General features: G+C 54.0%; 3 protein-coding genes across 3 annotated transcripts; all 3 read left to right on the top strand.

Annotated features, from left to right (window-relative positions):
* Positions 1-52: 52 nt before the first annotated feature.
* On the top strand, positions 53-1,939 carry ISF_01012 (hypothetical protein; the record flags this gene model as incomplete). The annotated part of the gene is made up of 1 exon (XM_018844619.1): positions 53-1,939. One exon carries the CDS (start codon positions 53-55, stop codon positions 1,937-1,939), a length of 1,887 nt encoding a protein of 628 aa, XP_018709069.1.
* A 1,654-nt stretch (positions 1,940-3,593) lies between these two features.
* On the top strand, positions 3,594-4,573 carry ISF_01011 (DNA-binding protein; the record flags this gene model as incomplete). Its single annotated transcript, XM_018844618.1, has 3 exons — positions 3,594-4,155; positions 4,219-4,402; positions 4,453-4,573. The coding sequence occupies 3 exons, from the start codon at positions 3,594-3,596 to the stop codon at positions 4,571-4,573; spliced, it is 867 nt and encodes a 288-aa protein (XP_018709068.1).
* A 2,065-nt stretch (positions 4,574-6,638) lies between these two features.
* Positions 6,639-16,147, top strand: ISF_01010 (Metalloenzyme, LuxS/M16 peptidase-like, metal-binding protein; the record flags this gene model as incomplete). Its single annotated transcript, XM_018844617.1, has 6 exons — positions 6,639-6,893; positions 6,976-7,830; positions 7,888-9,523; positions 9,597-10,001; positions 11,414-12,154; positions 12,240-16,147. The coding sequence occupies 6 exons, from the start codon at positions 6,639-6,641 to the stop codon at positions 16,145-16,147; spliced, it is 7,800 nt and encodes a 2,599-aa protein (XP_018709067.1).
* Between the last annotated feature and the right edge of the window lie 1,188 nt (positions 16,148-17,335).

The following is a 17,335-nucleotide window of genomic DNA, read 5'->3' as shown; positions in this document are numbered from 1 at the left end:
CCGTTTAGCGTTGCCCGTTGACAAACCGCCAGGCAGCGACATCTGCTAGAACATGGACGCTGCCGCCTTGCGAGACGGTCTCCGCACCAAGCTTGACCATCTCGAGGCCAAGCTCGAATCGCACCGCCAGGACCTGTTGGCCGAGTTTCACAAGCACTACGACAGCCTGACGCGCACGGCGGGTCCATTCATCGTCGCCAGCGTCCAAGACGAGCTCCGAGCGATGCTTGATGACTACAAAGAGCTGCGTCCGAACATCCCACAGCACCAGCACCAGCATCTGCCGCCCTCACCTCCTCAGCCCGCTGCCGCAGCGCCAAAAGAAGCTGAGTCACCACCTCCTCGGCAGCCACCAGTCAGCGATAGTAGCTCCGAGACGGCGGCCACCACGTCCCAAACTCTATCGCTAGCGTCCAAGCCTGCCGACGCCGGTACCTCATCAGGCGCTCCTGACAGCCCACGCGACCGTGACCACGAGCTCCACGGCCTCTTCACCCCGACCTATCTCCCGCTGCTCGCAGCATCTCCCACACCTGCAGCCAACACACCTGCCTCGCCTGCAGCCACGACCAAGGCTGCCGCTGCAGCTGCCATCACCTCGCAGCCGCTCTCCGTCGAGGCTGGCAGCCCACGAAGCGCCGATACCAGGTGGTTGCCTGCCATGAGCACCACCACCACCACTAGCAACGGCGACGGCAACGGCAACGGCAACGACACAACACGCACCACCATGGACCAGTCCGCTGAGGAAGACCGCTTCCCCGGTCGGTTGACGCCACCGCCCCGGCATCGGCCGAGCGACAGTGAGAGTGCAAACGCCGCAGCCGCTGACGACGCGAACTCGTCAGCCTCGGATGACAAGAACGATAACAAAGCCCCCCGCAGCGCACTGCGACGGTCTTCCAGCATATATAAATCGCCCCAGAGCCCTAGGCGTGTCCGGTTCGAGTTTATGGGTGCTGAGGTCCTGCCTACCGCGTCGCCGCAGCCCAGCGATAGTATGATGCCGCGGTCGTCATCGCCGATGTGGGAGGGCGAAAACGTTTCCGTCGACTCTGTCCTCGGAGGCGATGCCGAGGACTCGGGACCACCGCCGAAGAAGATTTCCTCGTCCGATGCTCTTCGCGCCCTGTCGAGGGAACCTTTGGAAGACGGCACCCTATGGACCGTGGTGAATCCCGACTCAGACCACGTCACGAAGCAGATACATCGAGTAGACTTGAACGAGTCATCAACAACCCCCGAGTCCGGGATGCAGCAGGTTCAACAAGATCATGCCGACCAGGCAGATGAAATAAATAATAACGCCTTGGGCATAAAGAAGACGAGAGCGACAGCTCCCCCACCGATCAGCAAACCACCTGTCATTGTCAGCAAGGGTCTGCCCAAGAACAAAGCGCCTAATAATCACCCAGATGTGCGTGACGATGACGACGACATGTTCCATTTTGAAGATGAGGGCGGACAGACCTCATCACTGCAGCGGCCACCTCCACCTGCAGATGATGGCGAGCACAGCGAAGATGAAACTGCATCATCCGCTTCCGCTAGAGACCTCAGCACGTTGCGCTCGCCCACCACCGTCGCCCCCGCCGCCGTGCCCTCGAGCAAGCCGTCAGCTCCCGAGGCGGCCGCCACCACCACACCCACCACGCCTCGCTTCCACATTGGCTCTGTCGGGTCATACATGGGCCGGTCCATCATGATGCCCGTCGTCAAGAGCCCCGAGGTCCATGCCAAGGCAGCCTCCATTGGTAATTTCAGCTCGTTTGTCGGTGGCGTTGATGGCACGAGCGGCATGGACCCTGCCGACCTGAGCAGCTACAGGGCGAGCGTCATGCGCGACGGCTTCAGTGGCACGCCGCGTAGCTTCACAGAGCGGCTGATGATGGAGGACATGGAGGCCGAGAGGCTGAAGGGAAAGGCGAACCAGGAGTAGCCGTGCGCGTTCGCAGTGACTTGAGATGCAGCAGGGGACCTGCTGTATTTTGCCATTTCTTTTCTTACATGTTTTACTCTTTATATACTGGCTATGGACATTGGTTGGACAGGTTGCGGACAGGATGGCGTTGGTGGTATTTTCGGTACGGAAGGGCTCGGTGCATTTACGAATATGGGCGAGACTATGACGCATACCAAGAGGCGAAACACTCACAAAAAAAAGATGGCAGAAAAAGAAGAAACAGGGAGCTTTGAGGCTGGTAGACGGGCACTGGCGATACACAGGGGCGAGTTGCTTGACGCACCCGGGTGAGTTTCATAGCTTCCAAGAAGAATACGCTACTAGAGATATCCAACAAACAAAGACTTCATTCGCAAGAATAAAAACCAAGGAAAAACGAGCCATCAAGGCTGAGAAGTGATGTATTGAAATGGCCCGTATTCCTGTTGGTGGCAGCTCAGAGGGTTGCCAAGCCGGGAGATGGCTCACGACAGCACCTCGGCAAGGCTCACGAGTTTCATATCGCAAAAACCGGATTCTCCGTGTTTCTAAATTCAATATTAATTTGCTACTACAGGGTTTGTTAAAGATGCCTGTTTGCTCTCGACATTGCGCCAAGGCCGGTGTCCGTGCCATTGATTGCCCCCGTTCGGCAAGCGAGGTGAATTATAAGTAATCAACTCTAAAACGGAGGCACGTGGTGTTGGACGGCTGCCTCGTGTTCCGTGTATGGGGTAAAACATTCAAGACGAACTATCCGTCCTCCTCTCCGGCAACGCCCCCGGCCCCGAGGGGGGCGAGGCGGTTCGCCACGGGAGGCCCTGCACCGGCAGCACAGACGGTAATTGAAGGAGTGAGGCAGCGGTTACTACCACTTTTCGTCCTTCGCGTACGGAGTAGAGAAGTGAGAAGAAGCAGAATCTGGATCTGGCAGAGATCGACGGGCGCGCCCGTCGATAGCCTGGTCGAGGCGAAGCCGGGGAGCGTGCCGGTTGGCCAGCTCGCTCGAAGCAAGTACCGAGGCGCTCTGCGAACGGGCGGTGTTTCCAACAGTGCCATTGGTAAGTCGGACTTTATCCATTTCTTGACCGGTACCAGTGGCATCCGGAGATGACCATCGCTGAGGTACGTAATACTGTCTCAGTCGGGGAGCCGGCTACCTGTCGAGTCTATTCGCAGCCGTCATCACGGTCTTTTGGCTCTGGCATGTCTTGCTAATCACCCTAGCGCCCGTCCTGCCCTACAGGATGCATTTTACTCACCCCCTTGGACCTTGCGGAATGTACACTCATTTTTGCAGTGCACAGTGTGCTCCTGTGCATGACGACACGTCCCTCCCCCCCCCCTCCGGCGCATTTGTCGGTAGAGAAGCAGTCGTCGCAGCTCCGGAAAAAGAAAAAGTCAATTTTAATTTTTCATCCAAATCGGGCTGCATCTATCGAATCGCGCACAGTTTAGCTCTCGATCCTCGCTTTAACGTTGGTATGGTGATAAAGGGCGATGTATAACGCGTGCATGACGTAGTAGAGATCGAGTCGCACGCAAAGTATAAAAAGCGCCGCGAGAAAAGCATGCTGCGATCAGCTGGCAAAGACGAATTATCGAGTATTTTCAAAAACGAGACACGCACAAGAGAAATAAAATCGAAACTATGAAAGACGCCAAGGATGTTATCCAGGAGTTTAACGAGCTTGTCAACATGACCGCGTCGGAACTGGAGACTTGGCTCAAGTCCGACGAGTCCGGTGAAGCCGGCTGGCCGAAGGACGGCAGCGGTGATGAAACGGTCGGCCACGAAAGCGGTCGCAAAATTACCGAGATTTTGAAGTCCAATCCTTCAAAGAATCCGCAAAAGTACGACGACGATCAGATAAGCCACATGAGAAAGGTCGTGGCGTACTGCAAGCGCCACCTGGCGCAAGAGGAGGTCAGCCTCAAGAGCAAGTCTGAGGCCGAAGCTAAAAAGACCAAGTCGTACATCTCACTCAAGAACTGGGGCCATGATCCACTGAAGAAGAATAGCAGCAAGAAAGCAAACAAGGGTGACGGCGACGAGCAGTCACAGGAGGAGCAGGAGAACGGGGAGAAGCAAGAAGAAAATAAGGAGGAGGAGAACGGCGAGAAGGAAGAAGAAAATGAGGAGCCAGGCGACAAGAGAAAGAGAAGCGAGAAGGGCGGCGGCCCGGAGCCCAAGAAGCATCGCGGAGGGAAGAGTGAGTCGTGCATTGCCAGAAGACGATAACTAAGGAAGACCTATTGACACGAACTTTTACCAGATTCCAAAGAAGATAAATCTGATTCGAAAGACGAGGCCTCGGACGAATCAGAAGACAACAAAAAGGCAACCAAGCAAGGTAACAAATCAAAGTCAAGCAATGGACCAAACCCCGGTGAGACGGTAAGCTGGAATTGGGGCAACGGGCAGCCTGAAGGCAAGGTCTTGGATGTCAAGGAAGAAAAGTACGTGCTGCCATACAAGATGCGGGATACCGAGGTGCTGACAAGAACAGGGCCACTATTACGACCAAGCGAGGTAATCAAGTCTCGCGCAAGGGCAGCCGTAAGGATCCGGCCGTCATTCTTGACACTGGGAAGAGCAAGGCGATCAAGTCGGCCCATGAGCTCAACTAGTTGTTCCCGGAGTGCTTTTTTGTCCGTTTTTTTTTTAATTGTCTCCTTCAACTGGTTTCCTAGTTAAAAAAAAATAGGTCAAGAAACGCGAAGTTAGTTAACAATCTTCTTATACTCAGCCTTCCCTGACTTATTCGCTCCCTTTTCGAGGGCAGCTGTCTGTCGTGGTCAAATGGTGGCGTCTAGAGGCACACCCTCAATTAGGGAGCCGCCGCACCAGCCAGAAGAAGAATAGAGCGGCATAAGCTACCCCGGCCATTGGTGCAGATTAGCAAGGGTCTGCATCTGGGATGGTTGTGATATGCATGATGCGATAGCCAAACGAGGATCTTGTGACCAAATGGGCCATTTTGGGGCCTGAAGCACTGACAGTGAGTTGGAGAGACTCTCACATCTAGGGGGTCAGATCATGGCATCACCCCATTCCCGGGGTAGTGTGCGGGGGCAGGCCACTTGTTTCTGGAGCTGGGAAAACCAACGGCCAGCCTTGTGCATCACATTTCCGGTCAAAGTACGAATAGGGGCAAGCAAGCGACTGGCGTGGCGGCGATCGCTGTTCTCGTACCACAGACCGAGACGAAGCTGCTGGGGATCTTCTTGGCAAGCAGGCGGCGGGCACGGTGACGAGTGAAAATGTAGCAGTTGATGAGGACGTGCCTGAGTGGCGGGCGGCCGACTGGCTGCATGTACACGACGGATAGAAGCCGAGAGAGCCGGAGGATCGCGGTGTGTCCTTGCTCTGGAGCGCGCTGTGGGCTGCACGGGTCAACCTTGAATGATGGGACGTGGCGGAGTTTTGCATCTGTATAGAGACCGAGAAGGCGGCAGGTGGTGGTCGTCAGCTGTAGGGGATCGGCTCCGCCCGGGATCTCCAGTTTCGCTGGTGTGGTGTCATTGTGTCAAACGAGCCAAAGTTTCAATGCCATGCACTTCAGCCCAACAGGCCAGCCAGTGAACGCAGCAGACAGGGTTTGGTCAGATCAAGTGCCCCTCTTCCTCCCCTTCCCCCGTTCAACTGGCATTGTACGATGCGTGTAATCTGTATGCGGAGTAGTATTGCTTGATAGGCATCGCTTGGCGAATGGAAGGATGGGCGGAAGTATCTGCCACGCAGACGCAATCTCAGCAGCGAGGGCCGTGCAGGCAACGGAGCCGCGCTATGCAGGCTGACTGCGGAAAATCAGCGGTTTATGAAATGCCGGTGATTAGTTTTGGACGTAAACGCGTATGTCTAGGTTTGGGAATGATGAATTTGGGGGGTCGCTGATGTGTCTGTTGGTGCAGTCTTTTACTGCCGTTGTTGTTGCCGTTGCAGGTGGTTCGTACTGGAAACTGGAAGCAGTCAGTTGCTTGGCAGTTTGGCGGGCCGGCTTAGGTAATGTTTTACAGAGGATCCTCGGCAAGGCAGTACAGGTATTACAAGCCTGTAATCTATAGACGTAGCTAGGCCCGCTGTAACCATTCTTTCCAGTGGTCAGTTGCTCCCCTGTATCACCTCTGTAGGTACCTTAGTAGGTACCAACGTACTGTAGGTAGGTGCCCAAAGAGTTGAGTGTTTCCCCAGCTCGTTTGCTTCCCATGCTTCCAAGCTTGGTTTGCTTTTATCTGTGACGGGTGACGGAGTGCGGCGAGGTAAGGCACACGAGGTGGCATCATGCAAGTACTGCAGTCCAGACAAATCATATCCTTCAACCGGTGAAGCCCAAGTAGAAGACCATGGAAGACAAAGTCAACGTAACCGTGTACGTCCACGTCCACGGTTACACTGCCTGTCCGCGGTTGCACTGTCCGCTGTCCACTGTTCCACTGCCCAAGTCCACAAGTCCACTCCTCCCATTGACTGATCCATGCATCCATCCACCCAACCGCCTTTTCAAGCAAACCTGGTCGTTCCGCCTTTAATAAGCCCCCCCCCCACGCCGCGACCTTCTCAAGCTTCTCACCATCAATGGTCCGCAGCGTCGTCTCTCTTCTACGCCGCCTGCTACGTCCTCTACCGTTGCTCTCTCCTTCTTCTTCATTGATACCCTTCCTGTCATTCCCTCGTCGCTGCAACCACACAACTATGGCTCCTTCAGCCCTGCCAGATCTGGCGTCCGCTCTCGGCCAAAAGACTTCCTCCGTCACTCTCTTGACAGACCGCCTCGAAAAGCCCTCGCTCGATGATAGACAGTATCGTGTCATTCGACTTGAGAATGGCCTCGAGGCCCTTCTCGTCCATGATCCAGATACCGACAAGGCCAGCGGTGCCCTCGACGTCAACGTCGGCAGTTTCTCTGATGAAGCCGGCATGCCTGGCATGGCCCACGCCGTCGAGCATGTCAGTGGCCTCTCTCACGGGCAATTCATTTGCCATATTCCCCCACAAGGCGATCTATGCTAATGCGTCTCTTACCCTCCAGCTTCTCTTCATGGGCACCAAAAAGTTTCCCGTCGAAAACGAGTACAGCCAGTACCTCTCCTCAAACGGCGGCAGCTCCAACGCCTACACAGCAAGCACGTCGACAAATTATTACTTTGACGTCGCCGCCAAACCAGCCAACGATGAGCAACCTACCGAAACAAACCCCTCGCCCCTGTACGGCGCCCTGGATCGGTTTGCCCAGTTCTTCATTGAGCCCTTGTTCCTGGATGAGACACTTGACAGGGAGCTGAGGGCAGTCGACTCCGAGAACAAGAAGAACCTACAGAGCGATGGCTGGCGTCTCCAGCAGCTGGAAAAGTCGCTGTCAAACCCCAATCACCCATACTGTCACTTCTCCACTGGCAACTTCGAGGTCCTCAAAACCATCCCCGAGTCCCAGGGCATCAATGTCCGCGACAAGTTCATCGAGTTCCACGCCAAACACTACTCCGCCAACCGCATGAAGCTAGTTGTCCTCGGTCGCGAATCGCTCGATCTTCTACAAAAATGGACCGTCCAACTCTTCGCCGCCATTGTCAACAAGAACCTGCCCCAAAATAGATGGACGGAAGAGGTCCCCTTTAGACCTGCCGACGTCGGCATTCAGTTCTTCGCCAAGCCCGTCATGGATACGAGAGAAGTGAACCTGACCTTTCCCTTTATTGACGAAGAGGAATTATACGAAATACAGCCGAGCAGGTATATTTCACATCTCATCGGTCATGAAGGGCCTGGAAGCATCATGTCCTACATCAAAAGCAAAGGCTGGGCAAATGGCCTGTCGGCGGGTGGCTACTCGCTCTGCCCTGGTACCCCCGGCATCTTTGACGTTCAAATTAGATTGACCGAAGAGGTCAGTTCATCCTCCAATTCAACCTCTTGGGCGCAGAAATCGCTAATTCTCCAGTAGGGTCTCAAAAACTACCCCGAAATTGTCAAAATCTTCTTCCAGTACGTGTCGCTTCTGCGTCAGTCACCTCCGCAGGAGTGGATATTCCAGGAGCAAAAAGGCATGGCCGACGTCGACTTCAAGTTTAAGCAGAAGACACCGGCTAGCCGCTTCACAAGCAAAATCAGCTCCGTCATGCAAAAGCCTCTGCCGCGCGAATGGTTGCTGAGCGGCCACAGCCTTCTACGGCGCTTTGATGCGGAAATCATCTCAAAGGCTCTAGCGCTACTGCGCCCTGAATCACTGCGCTTGAATGTCGTTTCTCGCAAATTCCCCGGCAGCTGGAATAAGAAGGAGAAGTGGTATGGCACAGAGTACACCGTCGGCAGAATCCCCGACGACCTCATGGCTGAGCTAAAAAAGGCCGCTTCAGTTTCGGCTGCCGACCGGCTGCCCGATCTCCACCTGCCACACCAAAACCAGTTCATACCTAGTAAGCTTGAGGTGGAAAAAAAGGAGGTGGTAGAGCCGGCTACTTCGCCCCGGCTTCTGCGTAACGACCAGTTGGCGCGGACCTGGTGGAAGAAGGACGACACCTTCTGGGTACCCAAGGCCAACGTCGTTGCCAGCCTGAAGAACCCCATCATTTACGCCACGGCTGAGAATAGTGTCAAAGCCCGACTCTTTGCAGAGCTGGTCCGTGATGCTTTGGAAGAGTACTCTTATGACGCAGAGCTCGCGGGGCTGCAGTATACCGTCTCACTCGATTCGCGCGGCCTTTTTCTAGATGTCTCGGGTTACAACGATAAGCTCCCAGTGTTGCTGGAGCATGTTGCGGTGACTATGCGGGATCTTGAGATCCAGGCAGATCGATTTGACATTGTAAAGGAGCGGCTCACTCGCAGTTACAACAACTGGCAGCTACAGTCCTCATATCAGCAGGTGGGAGATTACATGAGTTGGCTGCACGCCGAGCGCGACTACCTCATTGAAGAGTTGGCTGCCGAGCTCCCGGCCATGACCGTTGATGCCGTACGCAGCTTCCAGAAGCAGATGCTTGCTCAGATTTATATTGAAGTTTACGTTCACGGAAACATGTATCGCGAGGATGCCATCAAGGCAACCGATCTTGTGGCGTCGGTGTTTAAGCCCAGAATACTGCCGCACACTCAGTGGCCTATCACTCGGTCGCTCATTATCCCACCAGGATCCAACCTGGTGTACAAGAAAACGCTGAAGGACCCAGCCAACGTCAACCACTGCATTGAGACTACATTCTACGTTGGGGACCGCGGCGATCGCAGGACTCGCGCCAGAACTTTCCTCGTCGACCAGATGATTCACGAGCCCGCCTTCGATCAGTTGCGCAGCAAGGAGCAGCTTGGATACATCGTCTTTGCCGGCATGCGCAATTTTGCAACCACTTGCGGTGTGCGATTTTTGATTCAGTCGGAAAGAGAGCCAGAGTATCTAGACCGACGGGTGGAGGCGTTTCTAATACAGTTTGGCCTGACATTGGACAAGATGTCGGACTCTGAATTTGAGAGTCACAAGAGGAGCTTGATCAACAAGAGGTTGGAGAAACTCAGGAATTTGGATCAAGAGTCTTCAAGGCATTGGACACAAATCTCAAAGGAGTATTACGATTTTGAGCAAGGTAAGTGAAGATTAGAGTCTTGCCCGTCCATTTCGGGCCACATGTGGGAATATAGCTAACCCTGTTTACGCAGCGCAATTGGATGCGGCAGAAGTCAAGCTCGTCACCAAGGCGGAAATGGTTGATTTTTACAACAAATACCTTCACCCTTCCTCAACTAGCCGTGCCCGTATTGCGGTACACCTTCACGCGCGGGGTGCTGTTGAGCGCGATAACAAGGTTGTGGACGCGCTTGGCAAGGCGGGCTTTTCAGGCGTGCCAGAAGAAGACCGCAAGAGCATAGATTCGATCAAGGCCCATCTACAAGCCAAGCACAAGCCGTCGGAGGCCGACTTGGACAGCATCGTTGCCTCGATCAGAGAACTTGGGCTGGTGCAAACGGCGCACCCCGAAGATGATGCTGAGGCGATCGCAAACGGCGGAGAGTGTGCCGTCGATACTACACAGGAGATCAAAGACGTTCGGCTGTACAAGTCTGGTTTGCTGGCAAGTTCAGGCGCACGGCCGGTCAAACAGTTGAGCGAGTTTGAGGACACAGACTCGAAACTTTGAGAGTGGCTGAAATGAAGAGATGCCAAAAGACAAGAGACAAAATACAAAAGACGATGACGACAACGACAACAAGATGCCTAGAAGGCACAAGTGCTTGTGGTGGAGCGAGGGCGACCTTGAGACGACCACTTATAGAGCTGATGATTACGAACTACTACAATGCCGACACGTTTGAGCAGTGTTGGGCGGATGAGGAAGGTCTTGTTATGTTGTTAGCATCCATGCATGTAGATATGGTAATTTGCTTCTATTTTTGACGGATTTATTGAGTTGTGACAGGAGTGGGCGACCTTGCACGCTGAGTACGAATAGTGGTTGGTGGATTTGTTTGCCATGACTAGCGGTCAATTAAATTTAGACAAACGCAACGTTGCTAGCGATGACGGCGAATTTAGTTATTCCGTATGAACAAGGGGTGCCGGTCTCTGTTCAAGAGATGTGCGTGATCGATTTGAATAGAGGTAACAAGGCAGTTTCGGACAGGGATTGCGGGTGAGGTGATAACACAGCGCTGACGCGGCGGCATTGAAGGGCAGGGCGGTTAGTTTTGGGTTGAAGTTGGCGGTTGGTGGTGGTGTGGCGCTGTTTGACTGGTAGCCGGAGGCCGGTGGTGTTGGACAAGAGGTCACCTGAAGGAGGGGTGAAAGAAGCCCTGTTTAATGTATTAATGAGGCGAGATGTTGCACAGCGCGCGTACATAGGCGGCTCAAAGAATGTGTTTGTGTGTCGTGGACGGAAGGGTCACAAGTTGTTAATTTCTCCCTTCTTACACCATTCCTGTTGATGTAAAGTAAGGACGCCGAACTTGGCAACAAACCGGCATGGATCCATCAAAAAACCAACAAGTCTAAAAGGAAAGCTTATGATTAATATTACCCTACTCTCTAGGCACCTACCTAGTACTTAAAAGAATGCCCCAACTCCTGCCTCTTTGCATGTTGTATTGATGCATTCCCTAACTGATCTGAGTGATAGCCTCCCCGCCACAGCCTTTCAGAAGCCCTTTTTCCTGGGCAGACCCACTAAAAGTGCCTCGTCTCCCTCCACAGGCCCCCCGATATTTGGAGCCCTGGTCAGAGTTCTCTCTCTTTATTTTTTTTTTAAATCGCAATAGTTGGAAGAGAGATTGAAGAGAGGGTCATCATCGTTTTCTTCCGATCCAAAAGGAAAAGAACGGAGACGAAGAAAAAAATCCTAATTTATCTCTTGGGGCCAGCTTCCTGACGCACGCGCCCCTGCCTTGCTCCTGCGCCAAAACTTTCATCACTGTCCTAGTCAAGTCGTCGACGCCGCCGTCGCCGCTTCGTTTGCTTTACCTTTGAGCTGCCAGCCGCGCAGCTCAACCCTTCAAAACGTCTTCCTCAAAGAAGAGAAAGCTCGCCTCTAGACCGCTCTACACAGGGCAAACCGAATCCACGCCGCTCGACTCGCCCTCGCCTGACACCGCCCTGCCATCTTGTGAGACCGCCGAGCACGACCGCGCCGACCTCGACGACGCCGCCTTCTCCTTCACCACAAACGCATCGCTAGACGACCGTCGGAGCGTCCACCGCGATAGCAGTCCCGTATATCTTCGCTCCGACTCGCTGCAGCCGGCCTCCAGCCTCCCCGCTCGTTTGCAGGCTGCTGCCGCCGCTGCCGCCACCGCCACCAACAGGAGCAGCAGTGTCGAGGGCACTAACAACGCTCACCCGCTCACGGCTCGCGACCACGCCTCCTCGGCCGCCTCGTCCCCTTGTGCGTCGGCCTATGCTGACCTGTCCCTCGACGGCGAACGGGGCATTGACGAGGCTGGCTCTGCGGTACCCTCGCTGCCCAGAGGCCCGTCTCCCTTTCGAGTCTCCCGACGGGCCATCATGAATGGTGACTCTGAGTTGCCCCAACGCTCCTCCTCCCCGCTCAAGCGCCGCGCCTCCAGCATGGATCCCGAACCCGACGCCGCGTCTCGCTTCGACGCAGACGTCAGCATGGATTCCTCCCATGCCAACACTACAGCAACGCCCACCGCCAAGCAGTCGGACGGCACCCGCGCCATGAGCGTTGACCCGCCAGAGACTACCACAGACGCCCCGCCGCAGAGTAAGCTTTCCTAGCCCTAAATGACACGGCTTCACCCGAGTCCAGTCCAGTCTATGTAGCTAACGTTGATGGGAATGGTAAAAAGACGCGCCCCCTCTTGCTGAGCAAATCAAAATTATTGAGACACTCCTCAAGGCGTTCGAGGAGTCGCCCGTTGCCGAAGGCGACAAGGCCTATCTTGTCTCCAGGTTGTGGCTGAACAAGGCCCGTTCGCTGCAAGGCCCAGCCAAGGCCACAGCCCAAGATGGCGATGTGCAGCCTGGCCCCGTTGACAATTCGGACATCATTGACCGAGTCATCGAGGATCCCTCCGGTGCCACCTTTACCTGTCTCAAACCCGGTGCTGATCAGGAGATGTTTGCCCTCTTCCCAGAGGATGCTTGGAAACTTGTCGTCGAGTGGTATGGCCTCATGGAAGGACAAGAACCCATCATCCGCTATGCTATCAACTCTTCCGAGGGCACAGAGGCCAACATTCTTTACGAGTTTCACCCTCCAGTCTTCCGTGTCCACCGCGTTTGGTCGGAGCTCAGCCCGTTGCCTATTGAGCAGCTTGTCAAGGCCAAAAACCCCCCCGCAATTCTCGCACCCAGAAGTCGTGGCGCGAACCTTCAAGCATTTTTGAAGGATATCAAAACATGGGCGGGCATTCCCCTCTACCGCAAGGTCCTGATCCATCAGGTCCGACTCCCCGTCGGCATCGCTGTCCTACCTACTATAGAACCAGGATCCGCCTTGACACCACCGGATTCTCCAGGCCGCGAAACCGCGAACGGTGACGGCCCCTGGCCAAATTTGCTTGTGGATCTGCCCACCTTTTCGCGATCACTGAATTACCGCGAGAAACTGGACAGTATACAGGATCACACAGACCGCAATTACAATAGCAACGTGCAGCTGCATATGAAGAATTTGACGACAGATGCGACCCTGGTCTTGGACGAAATGATTGACAACAAGTTCTCGGTGAGCACTTACAAGGGCCAGCAAACCAAGCCCGAAAGGATCACATTAAACCGTACTGGACTTTCACCCAAGCCGAGTAGCGCTAGAAGCAGCCCAGGTCCCGAGGGTGTTATGACCAGGGGCCGTGCGGGCAATAAGAAGCAGCTCGGCCGCAGTGTTGGTGTCGTTGGTCTGCACAATCTAGGTAATACCTGCTACATGAACTCGGCGTTGCAGTGTGTCCGGAGCGTTGAAGAACTAACGAAATTCTTCATCACTGGCGCGTACGTCGACGAAATCAACAAAACAAATCTCTTGGGCTACAATGGCAGAATGGCCTCGTCCTACGGTGACCTCTTACGCGACATTTACCAGCAAGGTCGCGGTTCAGTTAGCCCACGAGACTTCAAGAGCACAGTTGGTAGATGCCGAAGCACCTTCTCCGGCTGGGGCCAGCAGGACTCTCAGGAATTTCTTGGGTTTTTGCTGGATGCTCTCCAGGAAGATCTGAGCCGTGTCAAGAACAAGCCTTATATCGAGAAGCCTGATTCTACCGACGAAATGATTGACGATCCTGAGGCTATCCGCGAAATGGCTGCCAAGGTCTGGGACATCACCAGACTGAGAGATGATTCCGTCATTGCCGACCTATTTACCGGCATGTACAAGTCGACACTCAAGTGTCCAGAGTGTGGCAAAATTAGCATCACATTTGATCCGTTCAACACTCTACCACTACCCCTTCCGCTGGAGACTGTATGGAGCAAGACTGTCAAGTTCTTTCCTCTGAACGATTTTCCTGTCAACATCGACGTTGAGATTCCAAAACATAGCACCATCGAGGTTTTGAAGACATATCTATCTCTCCGGACCGGCGTACCGGCTGAGCGAATGATGGGCGCCGAAGAATATAACGACCGGTTCTTCAAGATCTATGACAATGACCAAGACGTCTCTGAGGAGATCCAACACAAAGATGTGCCCACATTCCACGAGCTGGAGTCTGTGCCAACTAACTGGCCCGCCAAGGCACAACCGCAGAAATATCGCTCATTATTGGACATTGATGCAGAGCCTGATGACGTGGATGACCCTCGCACAGAGACCATGGTTGTTCCCGTTATGCACCGTCGGCCCAGCATGGCGAGCCGCCCACAAGGCGTCCCGCCGCCACACTTCATTACTCTTACCAGGGAGGAGACGTCGAACTTCGACGCTATTCAGCGCAAGATTCTCGAAAAGATTGCCACGTTTTCTACCTGGAGCAAACTCGCAAACGAGGATGAGGCGGACGGAACTGATATGGACATGGTAGCCACCTCGGACGCCGACTCTGCCGGAGATGTAAAGGTAGCGGCAAAGTCGGTAGAAGGCGAAGATGACCTGGTTGATGTCACAATGAAAGATGCCGGCACTGCGTCAACGGGGCAGCCTGCGTTGTTGAAGCGCTTCAACACAACGCGCCCCAAATTCGTGGGTGCATCCACGCCGTTAAGTCCCTCTCTGAAAAACTTGATTGAACTGAAGTACTTCGTCAACCGTGGCGATAAAGCGATTCCAACTGGTTGGCAAGTTGCAGACAATAACACAATGCTGCCCAGTCTGTTGGACCGTATGCTGCCAACCTCTGACAAAGATGAGGAAAGTGCTACGCCGGAGAGCTCCAACGGCGACGGTTCTGAGAACGAAAAGGAGAATGAGAATGAAGATGAAATGGAAAATGGCAGAAACGGTGACGATGGCGCAAGCAAAGAGCTGGTCCCAACTCGCATGACGGAAGAGTCGAGCGAGGAGGATATCCCTCGCCGATTTGAACGTGGGGGCCGCAATCAAAGAAATGGTGGCCGAAAGAAGTTGAAAGGCCCCAAAACATACGGCAAGCGTGGCAACAAGCGACAAAACAGACACCTGCGAATCAGCAAGGCCAATGGTCACGCGCCGGTCAACCCGCAGCCGATACCCCCTGTCGTTGCTGATGGTGGGCCGCTCATTCGTCTGCACGAGGGTATCACGGTCGATTGGAACGAAGACACTTGGAATATGGTGTTTGGTGGTGCAAAGGAGCTGGACAGTCCGGCTGAAGGCACTGCGACATTCAACGAACTGGAATCCCTACAGGACCCTGTCATCAAGATTAACCAACGCCGCCGCCAAACTCGTAAGTCGAGAGGCATCACGCTGGATGAATGTCTGGATGAGTTCGAGAGGGCCGAGATTCTCTCCGAACATGACATGTGGTACTGCCCACGGTGCAAAGAGCATCGCCGCGCCAGCAAGAAGTTTGACTTGTGGAAGACGCCAGACTACCTAGTTGCTCATCTGAAGCGGTTTAGTAGCAGTGGCTTCCGACGAGATAAGCTCGATGTACTTGTTGACTTTCCGATTGAGGAGCTTGATCTGACAGCACGTGTGGTTGAAAAGGAGGAGGGAAAGTCGGAAGTGTACGATTTGATCGCGGTCGACGACCACTATGGTGGGCTGGGCGGCGGTCACTACACAGCCTACGCGAAAAATTTTGTAGATGGCAAGTGGTACAACTACAACGACTCCTCGGTCAGTCTTGTGTCGAATCCCAAGACTGTCATTTCCAGTGCCGCGTACCTGCTCTTCTACAAGCGTCGTGCGTCTGGTCACTTGGGCGGGCCTCGATTCGCAGCGATATTAGACAAGTACGACAAGGACACGACAGAGGAAGAGAGCGGCGGAGACGATGATGCCAGCGGCAAGGCAGATGGAGATTTACCGTCGTACTCGGGGCGGACACTGGGAGATAGGCAACCAAGCACAGATAATGAGTCTGGACTGGGCAAGCTCAGCGCAGTGCCCGGAGAGTCGCTCAAACAGACCTGGAGCTTTGAAGACCTTGACAGCGGCGGCGAACAGTCGGCGGGGCCGGCGAGTGACGTGGCCCAGTGTGAGTTGTCGGAAGACGATGGCAACGAACTTGACACCATCATGGACAACAGCGTGGTGGAGATGGTGGATGGAGAGGACGAAGGAGACAAGAACGAGGTGACGGAGATTGATGCAGAGAGCTCCAAGGTATAATGAGTGGAGATGATTATGGGTTTTTTTATGATGAACATGAAAAATCATGCCAGACAGCTGCGTCAGCGGGTCAGGTATGGACGGAAGCTGCTAGGGGTCATTTTATATACACATGACATTTATTTATAGTATGGATATGGGGAGTAGAAGGGAGACTACTTTGCAGCCTGCTGCAGAGAGAAGCAAAAAATGATATAGAATAACATTATATACATATACAAAAGGACTGTCAAGATGTGAACTGATTCGAGAGCAGGTGCTGGGTGATGGTAGTGCGGTGGGAGTTCGTTGGCGATTATTGTTGATACTGGGCGAGGCAGACAGTTAACGGCGTACAAGTGCCGGAGAAAAGCATGGATTCAAAGGGTGCTAGTAGTCGGGGTGATGTAACCGTATAGTGAAGCACAAATTAAGAAAAGGGTGTGCTCGGTTGGGCTGTCTCTTTTTGGTTTGAAGCAAGCGGACGTGCAAGCTTTGGCCGGGTCCGGGTCCGGGGGCAACTGGGTCCTTGGGTCCTTTTTGAGAAGTGATGAAAAATTCTTCCGTATTGGTGAAGACGCGAGGGGACGGTAGACGATGATGCCATTTATGATTTAAAGAAAGATAAAAACTAAAACGTAATAGTTGTCTCACACTCGGATGGGTTAGGTGTGGTTGACCAGGTTCGAGAACGTTGCTGCTCAGCAAACGAGGGCCGCTCACCACCCTGGTCCAGCAGAAGGTCTCACAACCCTGGTTAGTGGGGGGATGAGGGCCTTCTAGAAGGTTTCCAGACAAGGATGTACGGGCTGAGCTGATGGAAAGAGGGGAGGAAAATGGTTGGCACGTTGGCTTTTGGTTGCGTGAGGAGGGTTGCTGCGGGCTTGGATGGCGTGAGATGGGTTGGTGGGAAAATGGGATGACCTGAAACACAAAAAGGAGGACGAATTTCTTGGGCTGCGCCAAGCTTACCTGGAAGCGGCTTTTACTGATAATGCTGATATTGCTGGTGGTAGAGACGGTGTGTGTGCTTGTGATTGTGCGGTGTGATGGGCTTCGTCTGTGAAACATTACATCTTTGTTTACAAACAGGCATACGTAATATATATCAAATATATCGAAATTGCATCTGCCTGGTGGCGGTCGGATAACGGACTGGTTGTACGGGAAGTGGGAGGCGTTATTGCTGCGCAGATACGGACACCGGGA

This window comes from Cordyceps fumosorosea (assembly GCF_001636725.1).
Source record: "Cordyceps fumosorosea ARSEF 2679 chromosome Unknown scaffold_1, whole genome shotgun sequence".
NCBI classification, from domain to species: domain Eukaryota; kingdom Fungi; phylum Ascomycota; class Sordariomycetes; order Hypocreales; family Cordycipitaceae; genus Cordyceps; species Cordyceps fumosorosea.
This window is presented reverse-complemented; position numbering and strand designations above follow the sequence as displayed.